Genomic DNA, 26018 nt, shown 5'->3' on the forward strand with positions numbered 1-26018 from the left:
GTTGTCTGGAAATATTTATATATGTTTTTCTTTCTTTTAAAAAAAAAAAAGAGATGACAATGATGCAAACAAACAGAATTTTTGAATGTCGTCTTATTTCCAAAAACACTTTTTAACTCCCTGTGATAATTAGATAAAAAATAGAGACAAAATAGAAGACAAACAGTGAAAGTCATCGTCAAGTCCATTCTTTTAGAACCGTAACATATAAAAAAAAACATCGGCGTTAACATCGGCCCAGTTTTACCGATCAGACCGATGTCCGATGTGTTGAATATCTGCCGATATCGGCCGATACCGATACATCTGGCCGATACATCGTGCATCCCTAGTGTTTGGCATTGTTGTTTTAATGCAAATGACCAGGATGAACCTGCTGGCTATTTATGTTTTTGGCGCATTTCGCTTAGACAAACCATGTCACTTTCATTTTGCCTTGCGAAACAACTTAACTGTTCCCAAATGCTGTGATTTTTAGCATGAACATATCAGTCAGACGGCAACAATATGGTTCTCTGTTGACCGGAATATTCTCTAAGTAACATGATGCGTGTGTGTGTGGTGTTGTGTCACGCTGCAGGTGCTGGAGGTAGCATCCCCCACGGCAGGCAGTGCCCTGCTGGGCCCATCCCAGATCCAGGCGGTGAAGTCTGCCCAGGAGCTCACTGTGCGCACCATGTCGCCCCACGGGGAGTCCACTGACTCCCTTGCCGTCAACGTCCAGGCCAAACTCCCCGCCATCATGGCCGGCCCGGCCATTCAACCCCCTAGTCAACCTGTGCCAGTCCTGGCAGCCACTGCCACCGCTGTGCCCATTGCCATGCCTGCCGCCACCATGCCGTCCTGCCTCGCCAACTCACCTGCCAAAATGCCAGCGCTGCCCTATAGCTTGCCACCGCCGCCGCAACCAGACGCACACACCATGGTCCCCGGCGGGGGGGCCTATGCCAATCCAACCACCGCTAATGCCCCCCTGCTCGCCACCGCGAACGCTGCCCCGTCGTACGCGGAGGTGTGGGCGAACCCGCACGTGCCTGTGCCACCCGTGCCCATGCCAGTGGCACCTGTGCCCGTGCCTGTTCCCATGGCCATGCCCATGCCTGTGTCTGTGTCTGTGCCAGCGGCCATGGCAATGCAGCAGCCGCCAGCGACCCTCAACCACCCAGCGGTCTGCATGCCGGTAAGTCATTAATATATTAGATGTGGTGAACAGAGCAAGACAGTAATTGTTAATGTCCTGTTTTGGCATAATTAGAATTAGTCTTGGTTTTGTTTTTTGTGACACTGTTAACAAATTGACACTGAATGATTTAATGAATATGAACACAAACTCATCTGTTGGATTCAATCCAACAGACCATTGAACATAAAAAAGCGAAATGGACAGTAACTAAGTAATAATCTCATCCCCTCTCTCTCTCCCTGTCCACCCTCAGCAGGTGAGTGTGGCCGTGCCACCCAGTGTCCACCCCCCACTGGAGCCCAGCGGCAGCCCCGTGCCCGAGGCCCAGCGGCCTGTCATCTCCATCAACGAATTCCTGGAGCAGCACCCTCCCAGTGCCAACCAGCCCCAGCAGCCGCAGCCCCGCCCATTACCTGCCCCCGTCGGCCCTGGGCCCGCGCCCGTGGGACCCGCACCCGTACCTTATGACAGTAACCCCATGCGGCCGCCCAACCCATCGCCGTTTGAGTCAGAAGTAGAGGAGGAGCTAGAGAACACACGACTGGCATCCATCGAGGAGTTCCTGAGACCAGCCAGGCAACAGGTCAGGACAGGGACCCCCATCCCCCACCACATACATTTATTTAGGATTTCTTAACCTTTTATGTGTTTTGAAAGTGTGTGCGCGTGTGTGTGCGCGCGTGTGTGTGCGCGCGTGTGTGCGTGTGCACGTGTGTGTGTGTGTGTGTGTGTGTGCGTGTGTGCGTGTGTGCGTGTGTGTGCGTGCGTGCGTGCGTGCGTGCGTGTGTGTGTGTGCGCGCGCGTGTGTGTGCGCGCGCGCACGTGTGTGCTTGTCTCGGTCTCTCTATCTCTCTGTCTCTGTGTGTGTATGTACAGTACTACTGCTGTAAAACAACTGCCCAAGCTCCAATATCCTGCGGTGTGACTGTAACATTAATGAAACCTGAAATATAATATATATACTGTATAAATTACCCAACAACATTTTGAATAATGTATGAAGCATTTGGCATGATTGCATAAATATTAACTTTATATTAAGATATGTGAATGTGAAAAAAACAAGACAGTAATATTAACTACAAGTTCAATTTCATAACACAAATTGCGTCCTGTGGGGTGACATGTATGTCAATGTTTGTGAATGGGCATCTGCAAGGCCAACTACAAGGGTCTTAAAGACTGGCTCCTAACCAGTCAGTACCTCAGTTATTGGAGAGTGCTGTGGAAGTTTATGGTGACTTAACCTCTTAATATGTCTTCATATTGTAATGCTTCTGTCACGCAATGCTTAGGTTCATTTTATGGTGTCCTGTGGTGTGACTGCTCTTATAGAAGGAAAAAAACGTTTGGTAACACTTTCTATGAAGCCCATATCTACAGCGCATTATGAGCGCATTCATAACAACTTATAATGCGCATCATAATTAATCATACTGCATTATGACAGTTATAATGTATTATAAGCCTGTTCGCTGCCTGTAGTTTTTAACCAGTCACAAGCATTCAAAACACCCTAAGATTTATAATGCATTATAAGCTATATTCATAGTTATTCATGACTGTTGATATACTCCATCATGAAGCGTTATCAGTGTAGTCATAATGCACTATGATAATGATGCGCATTATAAGTTGTTATAAATGCGCTCATAATGCACTACAGATATGGGCTTCATAGAAAGTGTTACCAAACGTTTTGTTTTTTTTATAAATGAAAACACATATTAAGATTAAACACAATATCATTATCAAGTTAGCATGAGCTCAGATGTCAATCATGTATACAAAAGGATTGAAATGGCCATAATGCAGTGAATTTCCTGTGGCGTGACTTCATTTTCCTGTGGTGTGATATGCCTATGAAATGTGTTGATGCAGGACACATTTTCCCAAAAATGGCAAAAAATAAGGCGAAATTCCACGGACCACTAAGTGCTTTATTTTTATTTATTTTTTTCCATTTCTTTTCCATCTTTTTTTTCAGGAATTGGATTTTTTTTTTTTTTTGCGTTACGCCCTTAAACGTCAAGTCGTCAACCATCCATATATAGATTCAGCATTGCTTTTTCGATTTTCACTGCTGACCCACTGTTGATGATGACATACTCAAATCATTTTGTGTTTAATACATGGTAAAATTGACCAAAAGCCAAATTAGTTTCTTGTGAATTTTGTTTTATTTTTTACTGTTGAGTACATAAGCTGTGTTAATGGTTTGGTAATGTACTCCAGGCTTACCCTGAGCCATCTCTGGACTACCAGCTGGAGAGCAGCAGAGGATCGGACCTGTCTGACATCCTGGAGGAGGAAGAGGAGGACCTGTACTCCGAGACCGGCACAGAGGTCCGCATCAGGGGCTACGGCACAGCCATTACTGGCAGGGTACGCACGCATGCACACACACACACGCACACACACACACTTTGCAGCTTTCAAAACCATGAACAATTACTGCTTACATATTAGTTACTGCCATCCAGTACATATACACACACACACATACAGAAACAGTATATCTTGTCTGAGCAGATGTAAGCTTAGATCAGGGATGTCAAACTCAGGCCCGGGGGCCAAATTTGGCCCGCGGAGCCATTTTATTTGGCCTGCGAGATCATTTCAAATGTGTATTACAGTTTGCCCACATACACCCTTAATGTACAGCGTAACACAACTTGAACTGAAATTTGCTATGTCACAGGATGTGCAGACACATTTGAACAGACGAATATGATGGGAAAGAGTGTATGTGAAATTTAACTATGAGTATGAAGTGCATGAATGCACAATTTTAGTCCATTTTTATAAATAATAGTTGAGTTCGGCCCGTGACTTCGTTCCAGATTTTGATTTTGGCCCTCAGTCAATTTGAGTTTGACACCCCTGGCTTAGATGTTCTCACATACTTTACATTGCCACATGCAGACACACTCTTATGTCTCCTGGTCCTTATTTCCCCAATTTCTGTCATTCTTTAAATGTTTGTGTTGTTTTTAATTTATTTTCTCTGCTTTGTTTTTCTACCTTCCACTTGCCATTCTTTCTTCTGTCTTGGTTTTGTTGAATCTTCGTTGGTGGGCCGCACACTCTCCCACCATTGATCTATCTCAAAAACTCACTTCAATCCCTCAAAACACAAACTCACACACCCCCATAGCCCCTGGCCTGGGAGCCGGACAGTGATGAGGAGGTGCTGGAGCGCATCCTGAAACTACCTGCTCATGTCTACCACGCCAAGCAGCTCTTCAGCATCCCAGAGGAAGAGGACCACTACACCGCAGTACAGCAACCCGCACCCCAACCCTTACGCTCCGCACTCCGCAACCCCAGCGGCAGACCCACCGCCCAGCCTCGCGGCGCTGCGGGCAATCTCCGGCGGCCCCAGCAGCACCGCGTCCACTACGCCGACCAGGTGGCCACCATCGCCTACTCGGGGGAGGACGAGGAGGACGCAGCGTCCGACAGTAGCCTCTACGACGGCCCGGACAGCCACAAGATCCGCTCGCGCCGTGCCCCGGCCTCACACTCGCCCGCCGACCGACTGCGGAGAGAGGTCATGCTGCGTAACCAGATGTCTTCCCACGTAGCCGAGACGGTAACCGCGGCCCTGAAACCGCCGCCAGCGTCCTGCTCGGCCGACGCCTACCTGGTGAGCCGCACGGTGCGCCGCACCAAGTCGCCGCCGGGCACGCGCGTAGAGATCGATTTGGAGTACGGCACGGACGACGGCCAGGAGGAGGAGGCGGCGCCTGCTGTGACCTTTGATCCCAGCGAGGTGGTGGTGGATCAGATGAGTTCTGAGTGGTGGGTGGAGGGAGGGCACCACACAGCCGACTGCAGGAGACCACCGCCTGCCACGGCCAGGAGGCTCATACCGCCGCCTCACACATGGGTGTGTTGCTTACCGATAGCAAACCCTGACCTACTCCTAGCTACAATACCCACAATACCCCCTCCTGTCCATGCCCACACGCGAGTGAACCTGAAACTGCCCCTATCCCTACTTCCCCTCCTTTACTAAGAATTGATGTCCCTTGAGGGCCCTGACCTACCCCATCCCATATTCCCCTCCTTTACCAAGAGATGGGGCATCTCACATGGGCACGTTGCCAACACTGACCTACCCCCTCAGCCTCAGTTTCCAGTCCTTTGCCAAAGAGTACTGTCCAGACATAAAATTCCCACACATGATTGTGTTACCAACCCTGAACACATACCCCATCTACAACAACAGCCCACTAGTTTCACAGGGACTCACTAGTTTCACGATTGGTTGGCCAGGATGGGCAGGATTTGGGTTGTGAATACTTTTGCACGTCGCCATGACAGACGGGAGTTGTGCACGACGCCATAACCCTAACCCTAACCCTAAATCGCTTATTTCAAATGTTTGATTACACAACTAATACTATAATCATGCTATACATAAACCGGAAAACATGTAGCCTAGCCAACCGACTACACTATTCCAGCTCAAACCAAATGACATAAGACGTAAGTACAACCCCTGGGCCGACCGGGCATGAAACTAGTTAGTCCCGTCAATACCAACCCTGAACCCCCGCCCTTTTTCCAAACAAGACCTATCCAGTGTGAAGATCACCAAACAAGGGTGTGTTGGCAACCCTGACCTACCCCCTCAGCCCCAGTCCCCCTCCTTTGCCAAAAAGTACCTCTCCAGAGTAAACATCTAACCCTGACCCCTATCCACAATTCCTCTCCTTTGCCAAGAGTTATTGTACAGAGTAAAACCACCTGCCCCGGCTTCCAGATCCCACCCCAGTTTCCATCAGCCCAGCAGCGCCCCCGAACCTCCTTTTCCAGTCCTCAAAGAAGCAAAGCTGGAACCATTTGTGTCCTTTTGAGTGCGCTGATCGTGAAATCGACTTGCCCTGCTGTTTGTTGCACCACAAGCATTAGTAGCATGCTAGCATCACAGCTGTGCTAGCATCTCTAGTATTGCTGGTTGATGGCTTTTCAGTGAAAAGCTCTTGTGGCTCTACAAAATGTGCAACCAACCACCCTATCCCAGCAAAAATCCCTTCCCCTGATGGAGTTGCAGAAGCCAATATGCTCCAAATACAATCCCTAACGTGGTGTGTTTTGGCATTCACACCTCACAAAGGGCGCATGCAAAGGTTTTTAGCCGCTATTTGACCCACGTCTTCTCTGGCTGCACCTTTTCCTCACCTACTCCCTGCGATCTGATGTCTTCTGTTTTGTCCCATGGTCATACCCTTTGTAGCTTCCTCCCCAGGCTACTGTCTGGCTGTGTCTCTGTATGTCCTGTACCTGTGACTGCTTTTTCCTCCTCCATGATGCCTCTCAATGTCCCAGGATTTGGGAATCTCCCTGCCACTTGTTCAGTAGATCTTCCATCTCAGTGTACAAATCCTCCCTTTTATTGTCTCCTGTCTATATCCCAGTCCTGAATTCCCTCGGTTCTTTCCCTGCTGTACCATTATCCCTGTGACTAATGGATGAAAAGAACTTGTTTTGTGATATTCTCAGGACTTGTCTTTTTGTGGGTTGTTCACAGAACTGGCCAGATATTTTATAAGCTTCCAAGATGTCTCAAAGCAGATTCTTGTGTCTTTGTTGAAATTGGAATTTGGAAATTGGTATTTTGTGGATGATTGGATAAGCTTAATTGCGACGGCTTGGTCTGAAGGCCGGGAACATGCTCCCTACAGGATATGCGTGCACATTTCGTGCACAGATGCGGTGCCATGCAAATTTTATGTACATTTTGCATGCAGGATAACACCTGACGCAAGGTATGCAGACGCTTGCTTGTGGTGCAATATTGACCAATCCAGTAAAGGCAATCTTCCAAACTTCCATGTTGAATTTGTGGTACAGTCAAACAATGGTGGAAACATTAATGAGAGCCCTGTTGGCTATCTTCCCCTTAGATGATACCTCCAGTATCGCGCAAACTGCTCTGGTCAGCACACACAACAAGCATGTCCCCAGCCTAAAGAGGCCATTGACAGGAGGCCAATGTCGGCTCACAGAATATACCCGTATTCCTTCTCTGAACAAACCCAGCTGTTATTTGCAGTGTTACATGGATGTGCGTGTGGCTAAGGTCTTCATGTGAACGTGAAGGGGCAAGTGTGCATTTGACAGACGATGTAGTTGCTGTTCTCCTCCTAACCCTGACTCTCCTCTCGGCAGGATGAAGCAGCCCAGGCCCAGATGCCCCCTCAGCAGGCCCCCATGAAAGGTCAGTGCCACTGCCTGGCTACTCTACACTGATCACTCATCCCTCCATCCTCCGCTGATCACTCCATTCTCTCCATCCTCCACTCTTCCTCCTCTCCAACATCCCTTCACTGATCTCTCCATCCTCTCCGTCCTCCACTCTTCTCCTTTCCAACATCCTTTCACCTCCACTCATCACTCCATCTCTCACCTTCCACTTTCCTCTACCTCCACTGATCTCTCCATTCTCTCCATCCTCCACTGTCATCCTTTCCAGCATCCATTCACCTCCACTAATCACTCTCTCTCTCTCTTCACTTCCACTGTCCTCTCCGGCATCATCCCTTTATCTCCGCTGTCCTCTCCATTGTCTCTGTCTATTTCCGTCTCTGTCTCTCTCTCCTCTTTGCCTTTGTGTTTTGCATGAGAGTGAGCATACTGTAGGATTGAGCGCTAGGTCGTCACACCGGGTTTGGTGTGAGGTGTTTGTTGTGTGAGTTTTGACAGGCGTCCTCATTTGAGGCCAGAGCACTGCTGTCAGATTATCACTCAGTGAGCAGAGAGCCGGCGAGCAAGAGAGGCAGCAGGCAGCGAGTTAGTGACAGAGTTAGGTGGGGGGAGGGAGAGCTGAGCTGGGGTAGCCGGCCGGCCGTGGTGGAGCTCACAGCTAAGAACAGGCTTAACCCAAACTGGCTTGTCATGAGACAGGAGGAAGTGGCAACCATGAAAATAGTCACTAAGATTAGCTAGCAGCGAAACCAAGCCCCACCACACACACTACACACACAAGAATGCTTACACAGAAACATACGGTGGTGAACGCTGTAGGAACTGTCATCCCATCCCACTGTCATCTATACCTCTCTCTCTCTCTCTCTCTCTCTCTCTCTCTCTCTCTCTCTCTCTCTCTCTCTCCCTCTCTCTCTCTCTCTGTGTGCCGCTCTCTCTCCCTATTTCTCTCCCTCTCTCTATTTGTGTTTCTATATCCCTCTTTTCCTCTGTTCAACACAGCTGTGTGTGGATGTTCCCATCACAGATGGCTGTGACCTGCATCTGCTCCGCAACAGCATAGTTTGGACAGTGGCGTCATACACTCACACATGCGCACACACACCGCACACCTACCAACAAACACGCACATTCACCCTGTTGCAATTACGATGTGCGCACGCACACACACACACACATACACATACATACACACACACACACACACACACACACACACACACACACACACACACACACACACACACACACACACACACACACACACACACACACACACACACACACACACACACACACACACACACACACACACAGTCGCTGTAGAGATGCACACAAATGCACTCTCTCTTACACCAACGCACGAGAGCTGCCAGCAGCATCTCTGTGCTGTGCAGTGTTGCCCTGTCCTCCTTGACTGTTGCCTGCGGGTGCAGATGGGGCTGATCCTGTCTAATGAGATAGAAGCCGTCTCCCGGTGCGACTCCAAAGTCAAACACAGACACCGATTGCAAACTTGCAAACTGTGCAAGCCCACCGCTAGTAACCCACCCTTTCACATTCGGCAAACGTGGGCTGGGCACGCTCAAACTCAAAAAAATGTAAATGTAAATGTCACATGCGCAGCAGGCGATCAGATTAAGTGGGAGCAGGCTGCACTCTCTTGCTTTAAAAAATATTTATTGCGTCATGTCCCATTCCATTGCCCTTCTCATCATGCAACAGCAGCAGCAGCCAGAGAACCAGAGACCGAGAGCTCTAGAACCCAATCCCCCAGGGCCTTCTCCTGGCCGCGTTTGCCCCCACTCTAACACCTTGTGCGGGGGTCATGGGTGTAATCGCTCCTGTAAAGAGGGCGGACGGTGTCCCTGGTGCCCTGTAGTCACCTGCTGAGCAGCTGTCTTTCTCTGTGGACCCTCTGTGTTGCTCACTGAGGTGCGAGGGTGAGAACTTGAATGAGAAAGTGAATGTGATTGGAATGCGGTCGATTCAACCTTATTAACCACATACACATTTCATACTCAGTTCATACTCTCCTTCTCTGATTCTCTCTGTTTGTATCTCTTGATCCCTCTCTCTCTTTTTCTCTGTCTCTTCCTCTCTTTATCTGTCTCTCTCTCTCCTCACTTCTCTCGCTCTCTTTCTTTTAACTTTGCGTCTGTCTTCCCCTCAATCTTTTCTGTCTCTCTCTCTCTCTCTCTCTCTCTCTCTCTCTCTCTCCCTCTCCCTCTCCCTCTCTCTCTATCTCTCTCTCTCTCTCTCTATCTATCTATCTCCCTCTCTCCCTCTCTCTCTCTCTCTCTCTCTCAGGATCATGAGCGCACGTTTCTCAAGCGGCTCACATTGGCTTAGGGCTCAGGGAGGTTTAGCATGATTACCTCTCTTAGGGACACGCCTGGGCTGCGCCATTCCACACGCTGCAGAGGGGGGGAGAAAGCAATGAAGCGCCTGAGCTACCGCATTACACTTACACACGCAGTGGGGGGGTGTAGGGCGTTTGTGCCTTGGCTGCGCCTATGGACACTGTCCAGTGGGGGAGTGGGGTGGAGGCTGTGCTATTACACACTGCAGGGGAGGGGGGTGGTCGCACCAGGTGGTCACACTAGCTACCAAGCACCAGCACGTGAACACTGATGGTGTATGTGTATGTGTGTGTGTGTGTCTGTCTGCGTCTGTGTCTGTGTCTTTGTGCGCGCGCACATTTCTGTGTATGCGTGTGTGTGTTTTCAGTGGACGACAACGCGGTGCGTGTGTTTGTGGCACTCTTCCCGTACGATCCTGCCAGCATGTCACCTAATCCTGACGCGGCCGAGGAGGAGCTTCCCTTCCGAGAGGGACAGATCATCAAGGTACGTCCCAACGTCCCCAAGAGCTGGCACGCAACACACTCTACTACGCAATGCCGACATGAGCGCTCACATGGTGGCCAGTGCTGCCTGTGTGTCCCTGACGTCACAAGTTCTTAACACGTGCCGGGGAGCGCATTATTAGCATTTTTCTCATTTGGGTATCATTACATTAGACGCATTTTTATTTTATTTTTTTTGTTTTTATTTTATACTTATTTATATCCATTGTCAACTCCCAGCCTCTAATAGCTGTGTAGATTGAAGTATTTTGCTTGGTTTTTAACATCTTATAATTATGATATGAGCATGCATGACATTTATACATAGGTTTCCCGTTTACAAACATTTGTGCTGTGAGGAGGGGCAAGGTGCTAAGCAGCCAACCATGTGAGCGCATTTTTTCAATGACAGCACTTTCTAACAATCACAGGTTGAAGAGTGCCCAGCCAGGGGCGCGCAGCCAGGCATTGTTAACAAACAGGAAACCTATGTATAATTTTAGTTCAGTCGTCTCCAATTATTTGCCCAAGAGGGCCAAATAGCCCAAATGAGGCTGAGGGCCAAACAAATCGTCCGCCCGTATGGCCACAGATAGCACACATACTTAGGCCTGTATGTTTTCATTTGTTCCAACCTCATGGCGGGCCAAATGTTTTGCAGTGCCCAGGCCGGATCTGGCCTGCGGGCCGGCATTTGGAGACCACTGCTATAATTGTTAAACATAAGAAATCTATGACCTTGAATGTAATCAATTCATTTTTGCACAATTGCTACAGTGACAGACTGGTTTCTAATTTTCTCAAGTGATCAATCCTGCAATTTTTACCAAAAAAAATGTGACTCATTCATACGCATACATTTGCTGTGAATTCTGTGGGTTTTTCTTTGGTTTTTCATTGACTCCTCATCTGGTGATGCAGGTATATGGGGACAAAGATGCGGATGGTTTCTTCCGCGGTGAGTGTAATGGGCGCATGGGCTACGTCCCCTGCAACATGGTGTCCGAGATCCAGGTGGACGACATGGAGACTCGTGACCAGCTGCTGCAGCAGGGCTTCCTGACCACCGAGGCCTCACTGGACAAGATAGGTAGGACTGGCTGTCAATCATCCACCCATCCCCCTTAAAACCCACCCACATCACCACCACGGGGGGGCGACCCCTTTCATTGTTTTCAATCAGCATCAGCTTCTATTAAGGAAAAAGCTTTTTTTTCCTGCCCTGCTACGGGTTTGTTTTCCTCTGTTTTTAATAGCTGATTCCAGATGAACTGCCTCCTAATTCATCTGATTCTTTAATACTCTTGAGTAAAGTGGTACGGTATAGGAACAGCTGTTAAAGGAATAACATGCCTTGCATCATCATGCTTGAACTGTTTTCACATTCTGTCTCAATCTCATCGATGTCGAGTTGTTGTTTGATTATCTGCCAGTGCATTGATATTTTCACGTGATCACCTTCGCCATGTGTGGGTTTTTTTTATGACTATCACATAATTTTTGTCAAAAGGTCTGAGCTGTTGTCCATTTCCGTCTCAAATATTGTTTTATTCTCAGCTGTCATCTGTACTCTGTTTAACATGCACATTAAACAGGTGCAGGATCTCAGTAGGGGAACCCCACACCATGTGAAAAGCTATGGGGATATCCATAGCTATGGGGATATCCATTTCTCCAAGGTCCATTTTTAGTTATCTGTATTTTTTTATTATTTTTTTTGGCTTGACTCATGTAGATGTACAGAACAGCTGTAACGCTCTGACAGATGTTGGTATTAAACAACTGTCAACAGCTTTTCCCCCCTTTTGAGCCCCTCCATTTCCTCAGAAGTCAACCAGCCGCGGAGAGGGCTGTTCAAGCATACAGTCACTGTGTTCAAGGACGTTATTGCAGTGTTGGATAACCGCTGCTAGCTTGTTGTGTTTGAATCATGTACCCACCTCAGAAAATACAGTATTTACTGTGTAGTAAGTTGCCATAACATGACAGCAAGACGACTAATAATGCTCTCAGGTTATGATCCTTTTCAAGCCATACTGGGACATAAATCTTATGAGCCAACTGTATGAAAGGCTCCTCTTCTAAAAGAGAACTACCACCTCCCACACCCCTCCCTCCCCGCCCTCAATGTGTAGTGCCCTCGTTGTGCTTGTGGTTATGAGCTGTGCCATCATGCCACTGTCCCCTTTCATGTTGTGGCTTTGCAAGGATGCAGCGATGCTCTTCTAGGCCTCCAGAATCAGCAGACAAACTGATGACACACACTTTAGCATTTGTCCTGTTCTTGTCTTTTTCAGACTTCTCTTCAGACTCTGCAAAGTGTTTTTAACTCCTCTACTTTTTTCACTTTCTTACTTGCCTTCTCCGCTGCTGGTTGAGTTCCTTATTTCACTACTTTTCTTTTCTTTACTGTCTCCCCCTCTCTTTTATATTTTAATTGTTAAGCTTTTTATTTGTTCTCTGTGCTCCTCATTCAAGTCTGCTGTCCTTGTCTGCTTTTTTGGCGTTGCTTATGTTTCTGTTTCACGATGTGTCTCCTCCAAAATACCCAATCCACCCAAACGCCAACCCCCTCCCTCCCCCTCCTCCATAAAGGCACCACTCGCTCACACGCACAGCTTCCACGCCGCCCTGTACCGCCGCCGAAACCTAGACGATCCAAGAAAGGTGTGTCTCGATGCTTGCCGTGTCTCCTCCCTCTTTCCCTCCCTCCCTCCCTCCTCCGTCCTTCCTTCTCTCCCTCCCCTCCTCTGCCCCCCCTTCTCTCTCTCTCTCTCTCTCTCTCGCTCTCTCTCTCTCTCTCTCACACACACACTCTCTCACCCTCTCTTTTAGCGTTTTCAGGCCGACCAGGCCAGAGCCGGTGCCCGCACTAGTTACGTTCAGCACTAAAGTGCTTACCTGTGAACCACCTGTGTTCATACCGAGCGCTGAACTTTTCCAGCACGTGATCGTATTACCCGGATGAACCTGCTGACTGCCATGTTGTAGTCACGGTTCGCTGAAAAAAGTATTTTGCTGTTCGCATCGCAAACCAATTTTCTGGTTTGTGAATGCTAAGATCGTTGAGGTGAACACGGCGGCCGGTTCGCGATTAGGTGCGGGAACGGGTGCCGGCACGGTTCTCCGCTAGCCTGAATGCGCCCTTTGTGTTCTTCCACCTCTCTCTTTCTTTTACCTCCCCTTGCCCCTGATCTCCCTCTCGGTCTTTCCGTCTCCCTCTCTCCCTGTCCTTCTTTCTTTTTTTTCTTTCCCCATGCTTCCTACTGTACCATCCCTCCTGCTTCTTTATCCTCCCCATTTCCTCTGTAGGATACTTCCTCTCCCCCAAATATGCACACATTGTTGCTTGTTTCTTCAAGATCTCCTTGTTTCATAAATGCTAGGATGCTTAATTTGGAATATGGGTGTACTAGCCTGTATGACTCCTTATCCGTTATTTGTAAAAGCATCTGACAAACTGAATTTGCTAAACTCTTATCATGTCATTGAGTCATTTCATTGACATTGTGAGTGCGTTCGACATGTGAGGAATATTATGATTTTAAATGGGATGGTCACAGCATTCGGTTTTGCGCATGAGTCATGTAAAGTCTTACATTTGTTACGAATTGGGCCTTGTTCAGGGAATATTTCGGTTCCGGAACTTACTGACAATATTATGTTTCAAAACAGAATACCGGTACATTGTGCATGTAACTGTGCTCACTTTGTAAGTGCATGCTGTATTAGAGATCGTGCTACTCATACCATACAGGCAGTTACCGGTATCTATGATTGTCTTATCTATGATGGTTATTATAACCTTTATGGTAGCACGTGTGATCTTTTTTTCTACTGTCCTATTTCTGCCTTTCATCCTAGTCTCTCTGTCCCCTGCCCTTTCCTTCACTTTGCTTTGTGTGTGTGGTTGGTTGTTGGGTTCCTTAACCCTTGTCCATTATGGTCCCTCTCCTCTAGTATGTTATTAACTCTCTTCCCCCACCCTCACTTTTTTGGCGTGGGTGTGATGGTCTTTTGGCTCGGTATGTTTCCTCCCTATGGTCATTTGGCTAACCTTCTTGTCTCTTCCGTCCAGTGGAATCGGCCGGAGTGTGGGACGACAGCTCAGTGGTAGACTCCTCCAGTCAAGGTTTGCCCCAACAGCTCAATGCTAAGCGTGTTTCACTCTACTGCCATCTTGCCTTGTCTTAACTTCAGAATGGGCATGTTTGGAGGGCAGGTTGGAGTGTTGGCTGTGCGTGTGTGTGTGTGTGTTGTGTGTGCGTGTGTAGATAAATGCCCTCTGTAACAGCATGTTGTCAGAATACTGCATGTGGAGTGAAGTCTGTCCACCTGACTGTCTAACACTGTGTGTAACATCTTTTTGCATCCTCTGTGTGGTCCATGTTCACCTACAGGTCATTTCTTTCTTAGGAGCCATCTGCTGAGTGAAGACCCATCCAAAGTGAATGCTCACCTCATTAACCCATTCATAATGCATGTACATGTACATGTTAACTGCTAACTTTTTTCTGTTACACTTTGTTTGATCATTCTACTTTTTTCTGTTATTCTCTGTCGAGACACATGCATGTTTTTTTCTGTCCTTGTTCTTTTTTGAACTATATGCATTTGTTAGTGTGTATATGCATGTAAGGATGTTGCAATCTGCATAACAAACTCAAACTCCTCATGTGTTGCAAGGGTAAAGCATGTTTATAGCATGTTGAGTATGCTGTTCTCATCATGTCATGTTCGGTGTGTTTCATTTCATTTCTTTCCATGTTGGCATCTCAACAAGAGCTCAGGGGTTGGGGGTGGAGGATGCAAGGCTTCTGCTCTGCTCAGTGTGGGGGTATAGTATGGTGGGCTCACGAGACTGAAGTGTGATTTGTCATTTCTCATTGACAGATCGTAGCCAATCAGGGCCTGCCACAGGAAACCCAGGACATCTACAGCGCAGGATGGTGGCCATCTTTGACTATGACCCACGCGAGAGCTCTCCCAACGCTGACATAGATGTGAGACCGCTGACCTATATTTTTCACCCTGAAAACATCTCTACGGCAATATGTTTTACTTTGGTGAAGAAACGCATGCATTTGCGTTTGCCTTTTTATGAAAGGCACAAAAATAAGCACAATTTCACTTTGAAGAGATATCCAGCATTTGTCATTACACACAAGCATAATTATTATACCTCTCACTACTCAGCTCTATACCTCTCACAGCCTACATACAAGCTCTCATATCTTGTCATTTTCCTGATTGTCTGCAGGCCGAGCTGACCTTCAGTGCTGGTGACATCATCTATGTGTTTGGTGACATGGATGCGGATGGCTTCTTCTTTGTGAGTGGGCGCAGCAGAAAGAAACACTGTACCTTTGTCTCTCTTTCTACATTGCTCTGTTTCAGAACCATATACCCGTTAGTCTTTTTGTCAGCCACTGAAAAGGTTAGCCACACCCACCCTAATTGTTGTTTTAACCCATTGATGCCTGATGTTGAGTTGCGCAACATTGGCCCTGGCGCCTGGAGCTGCATTACGCAACATCCAGGCTCATGAGATTTGAGATAACTTCATTAAAAATCTGTGTTTGTTTGAGATGAATTAACACATTCTAATGAAAGATGAGGGTCTTAGCGTTTAAATGCGACTTAGTGCATATTCTTATGTGCTTCAGAAGCGGAGATATTTAGGTTTTTATGGTCTGAGGGCAGATTTTCTTAAAAAGGGCTCAGGCATTCAGCACCCTTTTTTGCAGGTGCCTTAGACGTCAATGGGTTAAACCACACGGACAGATCTACCTTGAGTGGCTTTTCTATAAGAGCAAACTTTACTGCTTATGGACTGTGGAGTTCACTGATGTGTTGGTGTATGAAGGCACACAGAGACCTTACATTCAGTCGTTGGAGATGGTTTAGCACCTTTACATACACACTTCTCATACACATACTGGACAAGTCACATACTGTGGCAATGCAAAAACAGTGTTCTCTGAACATTCACATCGTCATACAATAAACTGCAAAGCGACTTAGAGGACCGACAGTCCTGAAGTCTTCTGTACATTATTGAGATGGTTTAGGCACAACTCTAAGCTGTAGCTGTACTTCTATTTATAGGGACAATGTACAGCACAGAAAACATGACCAATGTGAGGCACTTGAAGGAGTATGACATTTGACTCTGACACTTTAACTCACCAGCTTAATGTGGTTAACTTAGTTGTTGGGAACTGGTGGTATATCTATCTCTGCTCACTTCTGATATAATGATTCTGATGTAGAAAAGCAAAATGTTGCCTACACTAAAGAACACTGGATGACTCAATTGGACAAATTTGTATGTTGTGAACCTCCAAGGAGACCTGAACGGACACAAACGCAGATATAACTCTGTTCGTTTCTGATGTATAGAAAAACAAATGTTGCTTAGACTACAGAACAATGGTTGACTCAGTCGGACTCGTGTATGTTCCGAAACCACAGGGAGACCTGAACGGCCACAAAGGCCTGGTGCCCTCCAACTTCCTGCAGCCGTACCCTGAGGTGATGGAGGAGGTGCCAGGAGCCGTAGCCGGCGGCGCATCCAGAGACCACCACGTGGTCATCGACGCCAGGCGAGACTTACCGGTGAGCCCAGCACACACCTCTATCACATTACGTTACATTACATTGCATCACTGTACGTCACATTTACAGTGATGGACAACCTGGATTCAGAAGCTCCAATCTAATGCCACATATTCCAAATGACCTGCTTCCACTTGTCCAAAGTGCCCTGTGTGCAAAGGTAAAACCAGGTCATTTGGAATATGTGGCACTGCATTATAGCTTCTGATTCCCAGTTAACCACACTGCACATTTCACATATGCTTGTATCCAAAGCAACGTCACTCACAACAAAATGTTCCTTACGTTTTTAATGAGTTCATTTTGTTTGTGAAGAGAATATTTTTAGTTTAAGTAGGGTAAAGAGTCTGTAGCTTAAGTAGCATAAGTACGCCTTATCAAATGTGTTTTCCTGCATGTATTGCCTGAGGGTCATGTTATTTTGACTGCTTAATTATTTTGCATGCTCTTCTTTTTTCAACCCTCCACTTAATTTCTGCATGGTCCAATGCAGAGATACAGGCGAACTGTGCGCATGAAGCGTTAAGTAAGTGTTTGCTCTGAAATGGCCCAAACCCACTGCTCCTTGTATCCCTATTGATCCCCATAGCAGACCCGCGGCCCAGTAGTCCTCCTATCATGTCCCTTGCCCTTAACATTATGTCCCTTTTAATTGTCCTAATTCCTCCAAAATTCCTTCTTACTGCTTGTTCCTCGTTATTTGTGTGTAGATGTTCTGTAAGTTGTCTGTCTATTGAGACACAAAAACAGGTCTGTTTGAGTGTTTATGTACTTCAGTATGCTTTGATTGTTAAAAGCATGTCCTATTTTAAGAAGTTGGCACCTTCTGACTTCTTCTGCTATCCCCTGCCCCCAACCCCTGCAATCTGCACGATGTGCAATAATGTCACAGGAAGCCGTAATCGTTCACTTTGTTTTGAACAATATCACAGGTCAGGAAGTGCTGTTATCACCACCATCTGCCCTAGCTATGATTTCTCAAGACAGTGTGCTGCATTCCAAGAAGTGTCACAGACTTACCATAGTTGTTTGTGACAGGGTACAACGGTAAATTCTGAAACAGTACTAGGTGTTTTTTAATATAACAATGAGGCAATTAATCTGGCATTGTGGATAATTCATGAGTATTACTTAAAATATGCATATTTGCATGAGTATAAGGCGTAGTACGGGATCCTGTCTAATCACTAATACTTAAACGCAGCACATTATTCTTTTCCCTACTAAAGACCAGTCTTCCTGCTGCTTTTCACTCAATGTCAGCATCAATCCCATCCCCCATATGTAGTCAAATGACTAAACCACAACAACGTTTTTGATGATCAGTGTATCCCAGGTAAGTAAGCATTACATGGATTAAGTTCAGACCAAGCTTCAGAATTGATTTAATTAGACATATCACTATAGAGATTGTGTGGTTCTATCCCCACAAGTTAAAACGCACACCTTAGCCCCCAGGTGCAGCTGACCGCTCACCCTTGGCATTTTCTCTCCAGGTAAATGAGAAGGACGTGTCCATGCATTCAGAGGGTCCCATGGCTGGTGCCACAACAGAAGATTCCCCACCCAGACCCGAGACCGGAGCCGATCCTGAGCCGGGGCCCAGTGTCAGCCACCTACATGACTCACTAACCAGCCCAAGCTACACCCCGATGGGGACCCCGGCCACGGACGAGTCCCCGCTCACAGACTCGTCCCTCTCTGGCAAGAAGAAGATGGGCTTCTTCTCCAAAGGCAAGAGGCTCTTCAAAAAGCTGGGCTCCAGCAAGAAAGAGTGAAAGCTATGACTGTTAAGTTTTACTTTTTTTTTTTTGTTCAGTCTCCCCACACAGGAAGCACTTTTTTATGTTGTTTAGTCTTAACTTAATGTTATTTATAATTGTAACAAGTATTAAAACAATAAGACTAGTTTCACTGTGCTAGGTTCTCCTAGACGGAGGTGTCCTAAGACTAATGTACCGTTATATTAATACACTATATCTTGGATGACGTCAAGTCACCTTAAAAGACAGTTACAGCTGCACTCTGCATGGCTCCAAAATGCATCCTCTGTGTTGCCATGGTAAGATACTATATAAAAACAAGAGTAGTAGACACTGGAAAGCTATTTGCTACGGGCACAATACAATACACTAGCTAAACACTAAAATGCATCCGTCATAGGTCAATTTTTAAAGAGTAGAAATGCAGCTTAATAAATGCAGCATACATGTGTTACCCTTTTCGCTAATGTACTAAAAAAGTGAATTGGAAGCATTCTTGAGTATTTAGACATGTTACACAGCTTTTTCTCTGTAGGAGACTAACACTCCTGGCTTACTTCACCATCCCAATCTGATAAATTAGCTAACATTTTCATAATTGTCACCTCTGACACATTGGCAAGGGGACCATAGGACCAATGGACCATCTGAATGATGTGAACCTTAATACTACTGGGACTGCGTATTTAGACTATCCTTTAGACATGATCGGTGAACATTGCATGAGATCTTCTTATGCTTCCCCAGCGGGGTGAAAAACAAGTGAGTTTGCGGTGAGTTGTGTGCAAGTGATGTTTGTTGTCGGCAGTTTCAGATTTTGTCTCGGAACTCGTATCTGAGCGTGGTTTATCTGTTTTTCTTTTCTCTTTTTGATGTAAACACGCACATTTGTGTGTGTTGAGGTCATTATGAGATCGTATGTGTGCGTGTTTGTGTGCATTTCTTTGTTTGTGCATAAGTGTGTACTTCGGGGAATGTCGTTGCAGTGATATGCCTTGAGCCTGTCTTCATTTTGTTTGTAAAACGATCAGCTACTTCTGTTTCATTTTATTTGCCTCCGTTTTAGGAGTGATGGATTGTTGTGAGTATTCCACAAAAACCTAATTCCAACCAATAACACTACAGGCTGCATGTTAGCAAATAACACACTCAAAAAACACACCAATTGTTTTAGAACCATGGACTAAAGAGCTGTGGTCGAAGCCAAACTGTCCATCAATTCCACTACCACAATATGCAGTAATCATTTGGAGATGTTCTTTGTGTTTGTTCTGGGTCGTTACAGGGCTCATGTTGAAAAAAAAAAACACTTCTCAGGTTTGAACTTGTAGTTTATCAGCTTTCGTGTGAGAAGCTGTGGCTGTTTGAAAACCGCAGGATTCTGACTCTTGCCAAAACATTAGGTGCTTGGCCTGTTACTATGACAACTAGACACCTACCTACCATTGATCACCAGCCAATTAATGTGGGAGTGGGTCAAAGCACGAATAAATCTTTTGAGATCCACCAGGAACAGTGTTGACAGCAAAAACTCCTCCAGTTAGTTGAACTTGAAAGACTCTCACCATATGAGAAATGGAGAGAAATTGCCAAGGACCTCACCATAACTGAAGTCTCGTCACTTCAGTTTCGAGTACAGTGCAGTGTGGTCAGAGGCCATCTGAAATGCGTTGAAATGCTTGGCCACTCGCTACGTATCCCTCAATGGCCTTTAGCTGTCCTCCATTTCCCTCACAGCAAGCACTATAACAGTATACAGGCAGCAGATGTAACCGTTAGCGATGCTGCAGTAAGCTTCAGGAGTGCACAGCCCTGGCCTCATAGACGCTTAGCCTGGGGGTGTATTCCAAGAACACGGTTAAGTGACAAACCTAGCCGACTTAACGTACAGAAAGTGGTAAACTTGGTAATGCACAGTCTGTGGGCCTCATTTTGTTAAGAAAATGAGTACTCCAGGCTGTTTTATTAGCTGATTTACCCTCAGTAGGTTCACATAGCCTAGTTTTCTGTTGAAACAGCGTCTGGGAATCCTCCCCACACGGCCTGGCCTGGTCTGCCCACTCCTGACCTCCATAGCCCTCCATAGCATTCGCCGTCCACCCGCAGCCCGTCCCGCTCCGCTCCCCACTAGACGACAAAGCAAGCAGCACTGTAGATTTACCAGCTCTAATGTTTTAGCCTTATAAGACATTGTTTAGTCTTACAAATCGTTGTTTACACCGTACTTGTACTAAACTGCATGCATAATGACGTTTATGCCCATGGTTGGCCTTATGGATTTATTTATATATTTATATATTGACCAGGCATTTTGTTTGCAGTGTTTGGTTTTTATTTTGTTCTTGTCGTTTTGTTTTCCAAGTAGTATTTCTTGGGAGTGTTTGTAAAATGCAGAGAAGGCCTAGTGTGTTTGAACTGAAACTGCATAAGTTAGGTGTGTATATACTGTACAGTGTTTTGGTCCCAGTTAGCATCACGGCTTTGACTTTGTGGTATGATATTTACTCATCCACTGAAAGAGTTCATTCTTTTGACCGTCCAATCAAAGCTTGTTTTCTTTTTTGTACTTTGCCGTTTTTTTCTTACCAGTTGTTTTCAACATTTGTTTGTAAATACAATTGTTTTTTTTGTTTTGTTTTTTTGTTTTTCTTTTTGTTATTTTCAGAATTATCTTTTTGCATGGCGCAGCAGTGTTTTGATTGAAGAGCAAGAAGATCACATGTTGGGCTCATGGAGTCCTCATCTCGAAAGTGCAAAGGTTGCATTCATCTTTCAATATGGACCTTTTTGCTAAAAATAAAAGTCTATTTTCACATGAAACATCAGCAGTGGTGTCACAGAGTGGGTATGTTGTGTGTGTGTGTGTGTGTGTGTGTGTGTGTGTGTGTGTGTGTGTGTGTGTGTGTGTGTGTGTGTGTGTGTGTGTGTGTGTGTGTGTGTGTGTGTGTGTGTGTGTGTGTGAGTGCGTGCATGAGAGTGCCCTTGCATTAGATTAGAACACCAAACCACATTTAAATCATGTCCAATGTATATTTATTGTAGTCATTAAAAAATACAAGTTATTAGTTAAGCCAATGACACCCAATAAAAACATCACATAACCATACATAACAAATAACCATATACATATAACCATAAATAACATTTTCATATAAAATACAGTAATGTCTTCATTCAGTCAGGGACGAGTTCCTGCAGAGTTTCATTGTGTGTGCACAGTTCACGTGGCTCAGTGAGGTGTGTAACACAGTGACTTGTGCACAGCATTCTGAAACCAGGCAGCTTCCCCTTTCTCTAACTCTCTCCCTGTCTCTCTCTCTGTCTCTCTTTCTTTCTCTCTTTGCGCCTTGATCGTGTTTCTCCGTTGCCAACAGTACCCTCATCCATAAAGTAGGAAACACTACACTTTAGCCAGGGGTTTAGTAGTGCTTTCTACTTTATGGATGACTATACTGAACTTGCCATGCTTGTCTTCTCTGCTCCATGGGTTTGTTCACATGCTCACACAGTAAATACACGTTCATTTTCAAGACAGAAGATACACCAGCCCCACCCAGATCCATCCATAGGCCATTCAGTCATTGCAATCTATGTCTGTTCCCAATAATTCATTTTTATGCAAAGTTTCAACATAGATTTGTTAACATCAACAGTAACTGTAAATAGAAACAATGGAAACAAATGGGACCGCACATACAAATTCATACATGGATGGATTCATACAGTACATACACGATGGCAGACTGTTACAGTTATCCTGAATTAACATACATTTCTAAATACACTACAACTGTAAACATATTAAAGTTTGTAATAATTTTACAATAAAGTACTTGGCACTGGTGGATTAAGACGACAATATGTAATTTTAGAAACACTTCTTGGTGCCAACCGTTTGACACGAGTAAGGAAGCCATTTTGTCTTCCATGAGTTAGCTTTTTTTTGAGCTATTGAGCTCATCCTTTCTTAAAATTGTACAAAAAATTCTCCCCAACAGCAATAATGAATGAAGATTATTTGCTACATAATACATGATATTATGTTCTATCGATAAGATAAAATACAAAGCAAGCACACCATTTTCACAGTTGTAGACGATACTAAATACTTCACAATTGGTAAGATAAAAAAAGACTTAGAAACGACTAAGGTGCTGTTTCCACGTAGCAGGATATTTCTTTAGCAGGGTATTTTTTTCTCCTGCTACGTGGAAACGCAACATGTGGATAAAAAAAATCCTCCATTGTAACAAATGCGTTTCAGACCCCTAAACAGGATATTTTTTTCTCCTGCTATTTGTTTCTCCTGCACCTGGATTTTTAAATATCTGCTACGTGGAAACGGAAGGCCAAAACCAATGCAAAACCAATACAAGCAGGAGAAAAAAATATCCACATATAAAAATATCCAGCTACGTGGAAACGGCACCTAAGAATGAGCTAATTATAATTGGATGGGGAAAGGCATTACAACAGATGCATCCAATTTAAGCTGAATTTTGTCCACTCCATAAATAAGAAAATTGAGATATACAATTTGCATAAATTAATCTACACAAGGAACATGTACCACAAATGAACATGTGCCATGTGTACAAACATTTTGCAGGAACATGTTTGAATAAAATACAATCAATGCTCCAGTTCCCCAAGAAATCATGCATACCTGTTGAGAGAGGTCATTTTTGTTCCTCTTGAGACAAAAAAACACTGATGGTCTCATCTTGTCACCCCACCGAGCTGTCCTTCTCTTGGCTCAAAAAGAAATGGGGCACAGAAGGAGAAGTTCTCCTTTTTAACCCCTGTCTTGGCCCACGTGGTGCTAACCACAGGAAGAGGTCTAACAGTCACAGTCTCATCTTCGCTCTTATTCTGTCGCTCTTTCAGTGACAGTCCCTGATGCCTTTGTCTGAGAAACGAACACTAATATGCTGCACTTCTTGAAACATGGAGTTCAAAAAAGTCAAAATCATTGGTGTGTCTACGCATGTGTGTGACTACACATAACATTCTTATATTGTAGTATTGCTGCTATTCCATTCAACCCCCTCTTACTGAGACAAAGTCTGCTATTTCAGCACACCTCTAACCATTCAATTGACATTAATTTTCATATGGCATGATGAGGTCCTCATCATGGGTACAGAAAATTGGGTGTCTTTGTTTCATTATGCATGAATACACCTGAAAATACCTGAAGTTAGTCAATTTAGTCAAACCGTTAATATTCTACACTCAGTCATCTTGCATTAGTCCTCTCTTTGTCCTTTCCTTTCTTAACCAATTATGTTCTACACACACATTTGTTTTAATTTGGTTCTCTGTGTGGTAGGTATGTATCCTTTCCTTCTCATATCTGGAGTATAAGACCCTTACTTTAATGGCATGCCCCCACTCCTTGTCCACCACAAAAACTCATAGATCACATGATCAGGAATATCAATTTCTCAATTCCCTCTCCTGGGGATTGTTGCAACAGAGATTGGTCATCTGCCATGTAGACCAAGTATTGAACAGGCAGGTGGAATGACGAGGGGGCACTCCCTCATTCATTGGTAAGTACTGAGTAAGAGCGTCCTAATGTCCCTGTCCTTAATCAGAGGCTGAACAGCTGTTTGCTTATTGAAAGAATACGAAAACTCATCAGATATTAAGTTCCAAAGAATTACTCAAAGCATCCATCCCTTAGTACTCCACAGCACACCCTTAATATCTGTGTGTGGTTCACAGAAATAAATAAAAAAATCTTCTTTTGCAACTTATGTAATCCGAAATAAAAGATGGCTATATGTTTAGTAGTCATCAGGCTGTAGGTGTTGAGGCTTGCAAACTGCGGTTGCTATTTGATGATACCCGTTGAAACTGCTGACCTCTTTTTCTGACAGATGCTGATGGGTGCACCAGACTTGAAGCAAGAGGAAGACTTTTACACATACACGTAGGCCTCTTCCACGGCAGCCATTTTCTTGCATTGTCTTTGCAGAGCGTGCGAGAGAGGAAGTGGGGGAAGGGTGCACCACAGCAGCCGAAAGTAAAGAACGTACGTATCTGACGAGAGAAAGAGAGAAGGGACTTCACACATCTCTTTTTTCCCTCCAGATTTACTCAGGGACATCTGCCACAATGAGCACTTGCTGCAACTCTCTTAAAGGTATATGCCACTTGAAATTACAATATTGGAATTGTCTTTTTTATTGATGAATACCAAGTTTGCACCACAACTGTAGGCCCATACAGTATGCCTACACAAATGCATTCACTGAGACAGTTAATTGAATCTTCACACTATGCTCTTACTGGTGCAATGTGCAATTAATGAGTACTGGCCACCAGGGTGGTACAATTTATCCATGAAACTTCCCACACTAAAATGACAGGTGTTTCAGTTTCATTGTACACCCCCTGTATATACAATACTTAGATGCAGGTTTTCTGAAAGGTTAAGTGATGCTTGTCAATAACTGGGATGGTATGATGATTGAATGGTTGGGGGGTATTTTTGGCTTGACTACATCACTTGTAAATTAAACATGTTATTTATTCTGTCATTGATATCCTGATTCAAATCATGCACATATACCGGAAGCATTTAAGTTTGTTTTAGTTTTTTTTTTTACCATGGACAGTTCACTGTACATTTGGGATAGTTTGCCAGTTTGACAGTTAGGGAGTTTCCACGTGTTTTGGGGGGACCTGAGGGTTTCTTTTCATTTTGAGCATCCAGACGAAGTTTCAATTCCCCATCTCAAGTGTGAGTGCTTTAAAAATGTTCAGCAAAGTGGATCATTGCCCGTAACCATGACAATGAATGAATGACAGCAGGGGCAGGGGGAGGGGCTTGTGGTCAGGGAGGTTATCGGAACGTGCTGGAAAAATAAGGTGCGGTGAACAAGAGCGCCACCGACTAAAGGCTGCCAGAGTTTCAGTATTACTCTCCACATGACTCCCACGCACACACGCAAACACACAAAAACACAAATACTCACACACACACAAAAACACAAATACTCACACACACAGACAGATGCGCGCGCGCACACACACACACACATACGGTACATGCACACGCACACACACTTTCCTATTGTGTGTCTGACCCTCTCTCTCTCTCTCTCTCTCTCTCTCTCTCTCTCTGCAGTTTAGGCCTTAGCAAGGTGCAGTTATGTGTGTTGGCAGTTGAGAAACAGCCCACAGCCTTAGTGGAAAGTTCAGCCATCCCTCCCTCCCTCTCTCTCTCACATGAAGGCAATACATGCAGGCAGCAGACAAGTTGGCCTCCCCAGGTGCTGTCCCCTTTCATGCTGAAAGAATAGTGCTCATTGTCACCAACTGTTATTGCAATGTTTTCCTCAGATCTGGGAAGGCCAGGGGTAGTAGTTACATGAAGGGC

The 26018-nt window shown here is 45.3% G+C and overlaps 1 protein-coding gene across 3 annotated transcripts in view; it reads left to right on the plus strand.

Annotated features, from left to right (window-relative positions):
• The window catches only part of LOC134452892 (peripheral-type benzodiazepine receptor-associated protein 1-like), a 126383-nt gene extending 104936 nt beyond the window's left edge, over nucleotides 1-21447 (plus strand). For all 3 annotated transcript variants that reach the window (XM_063203554.1, XM_063203555.1, XM_063203553.1), the window contains 13 exons: nucleotides 581-1180; nucleotides 1437-1766; nucleotides 3419-3568; nucleotides 4341-5075; nucleotides 7364-7412; nucleotides 10130-10248; nucleotides 11169-11337; nucleotides 12843-12914; nucleotides 14326-14379; nucleotides 15141-15250; nucleotides 15508-15579; nucleotides 16722-16865; nucleotides 18362-21447. In XM_063203554.1, coding sequence (XP_063059624.1) covers nucleotides 581-1180; nucleotides 1437-1766; nucleotides 3419-3568; nucleotides 4341-5075; nucleotides 7364-7412; nucleotides 10130-10248; nucleotides 11169-11337; nucleotides 12843-12914; nucleotides 14326-14379; nucleotides 15141-15250; nucleotides 15508-15579; nucleotides 16722-16865; nucleotides 18362-18643 — 2886 coding nt within the window. In that variant the 3' untranslated portion in view covers nucleotides 18644-21447. The remainder of the gene's footprint in view (nucleotides 1-580; nucleotides 1181-1436; nucleotides 1767-3418; nucleotides 3569-4340; nucleotides 5076-7363; nucleotides 7413-10129; nucleotides 10249-11168; nucleotides 11338-12842; nucleotides 12915-14325; nucleotides 14380-15140; nucleotides 15251-15507; nucleotides 15580-16721; nucleotides 16866-18361) is intronic.
• The last annotated feature ends 4571 nt before the right edge of the window (nucleotides 21448-26018 follow it).

Source organism: Engraulis encrasicolus, chromosome 7, assembly GCF_034702125.1.
Source record: "Engraulis encrasicolus isolate BLACKSEA-1 chromosome 7, IST_EnEncr_1.0, whole genome shotgun sequence".
NCBI lineage: Eukaryota > Metazoa > Chordata > Actinopteri > Clupeiformes > Engraulidae > Engraulis > Engraulis encrasicolus.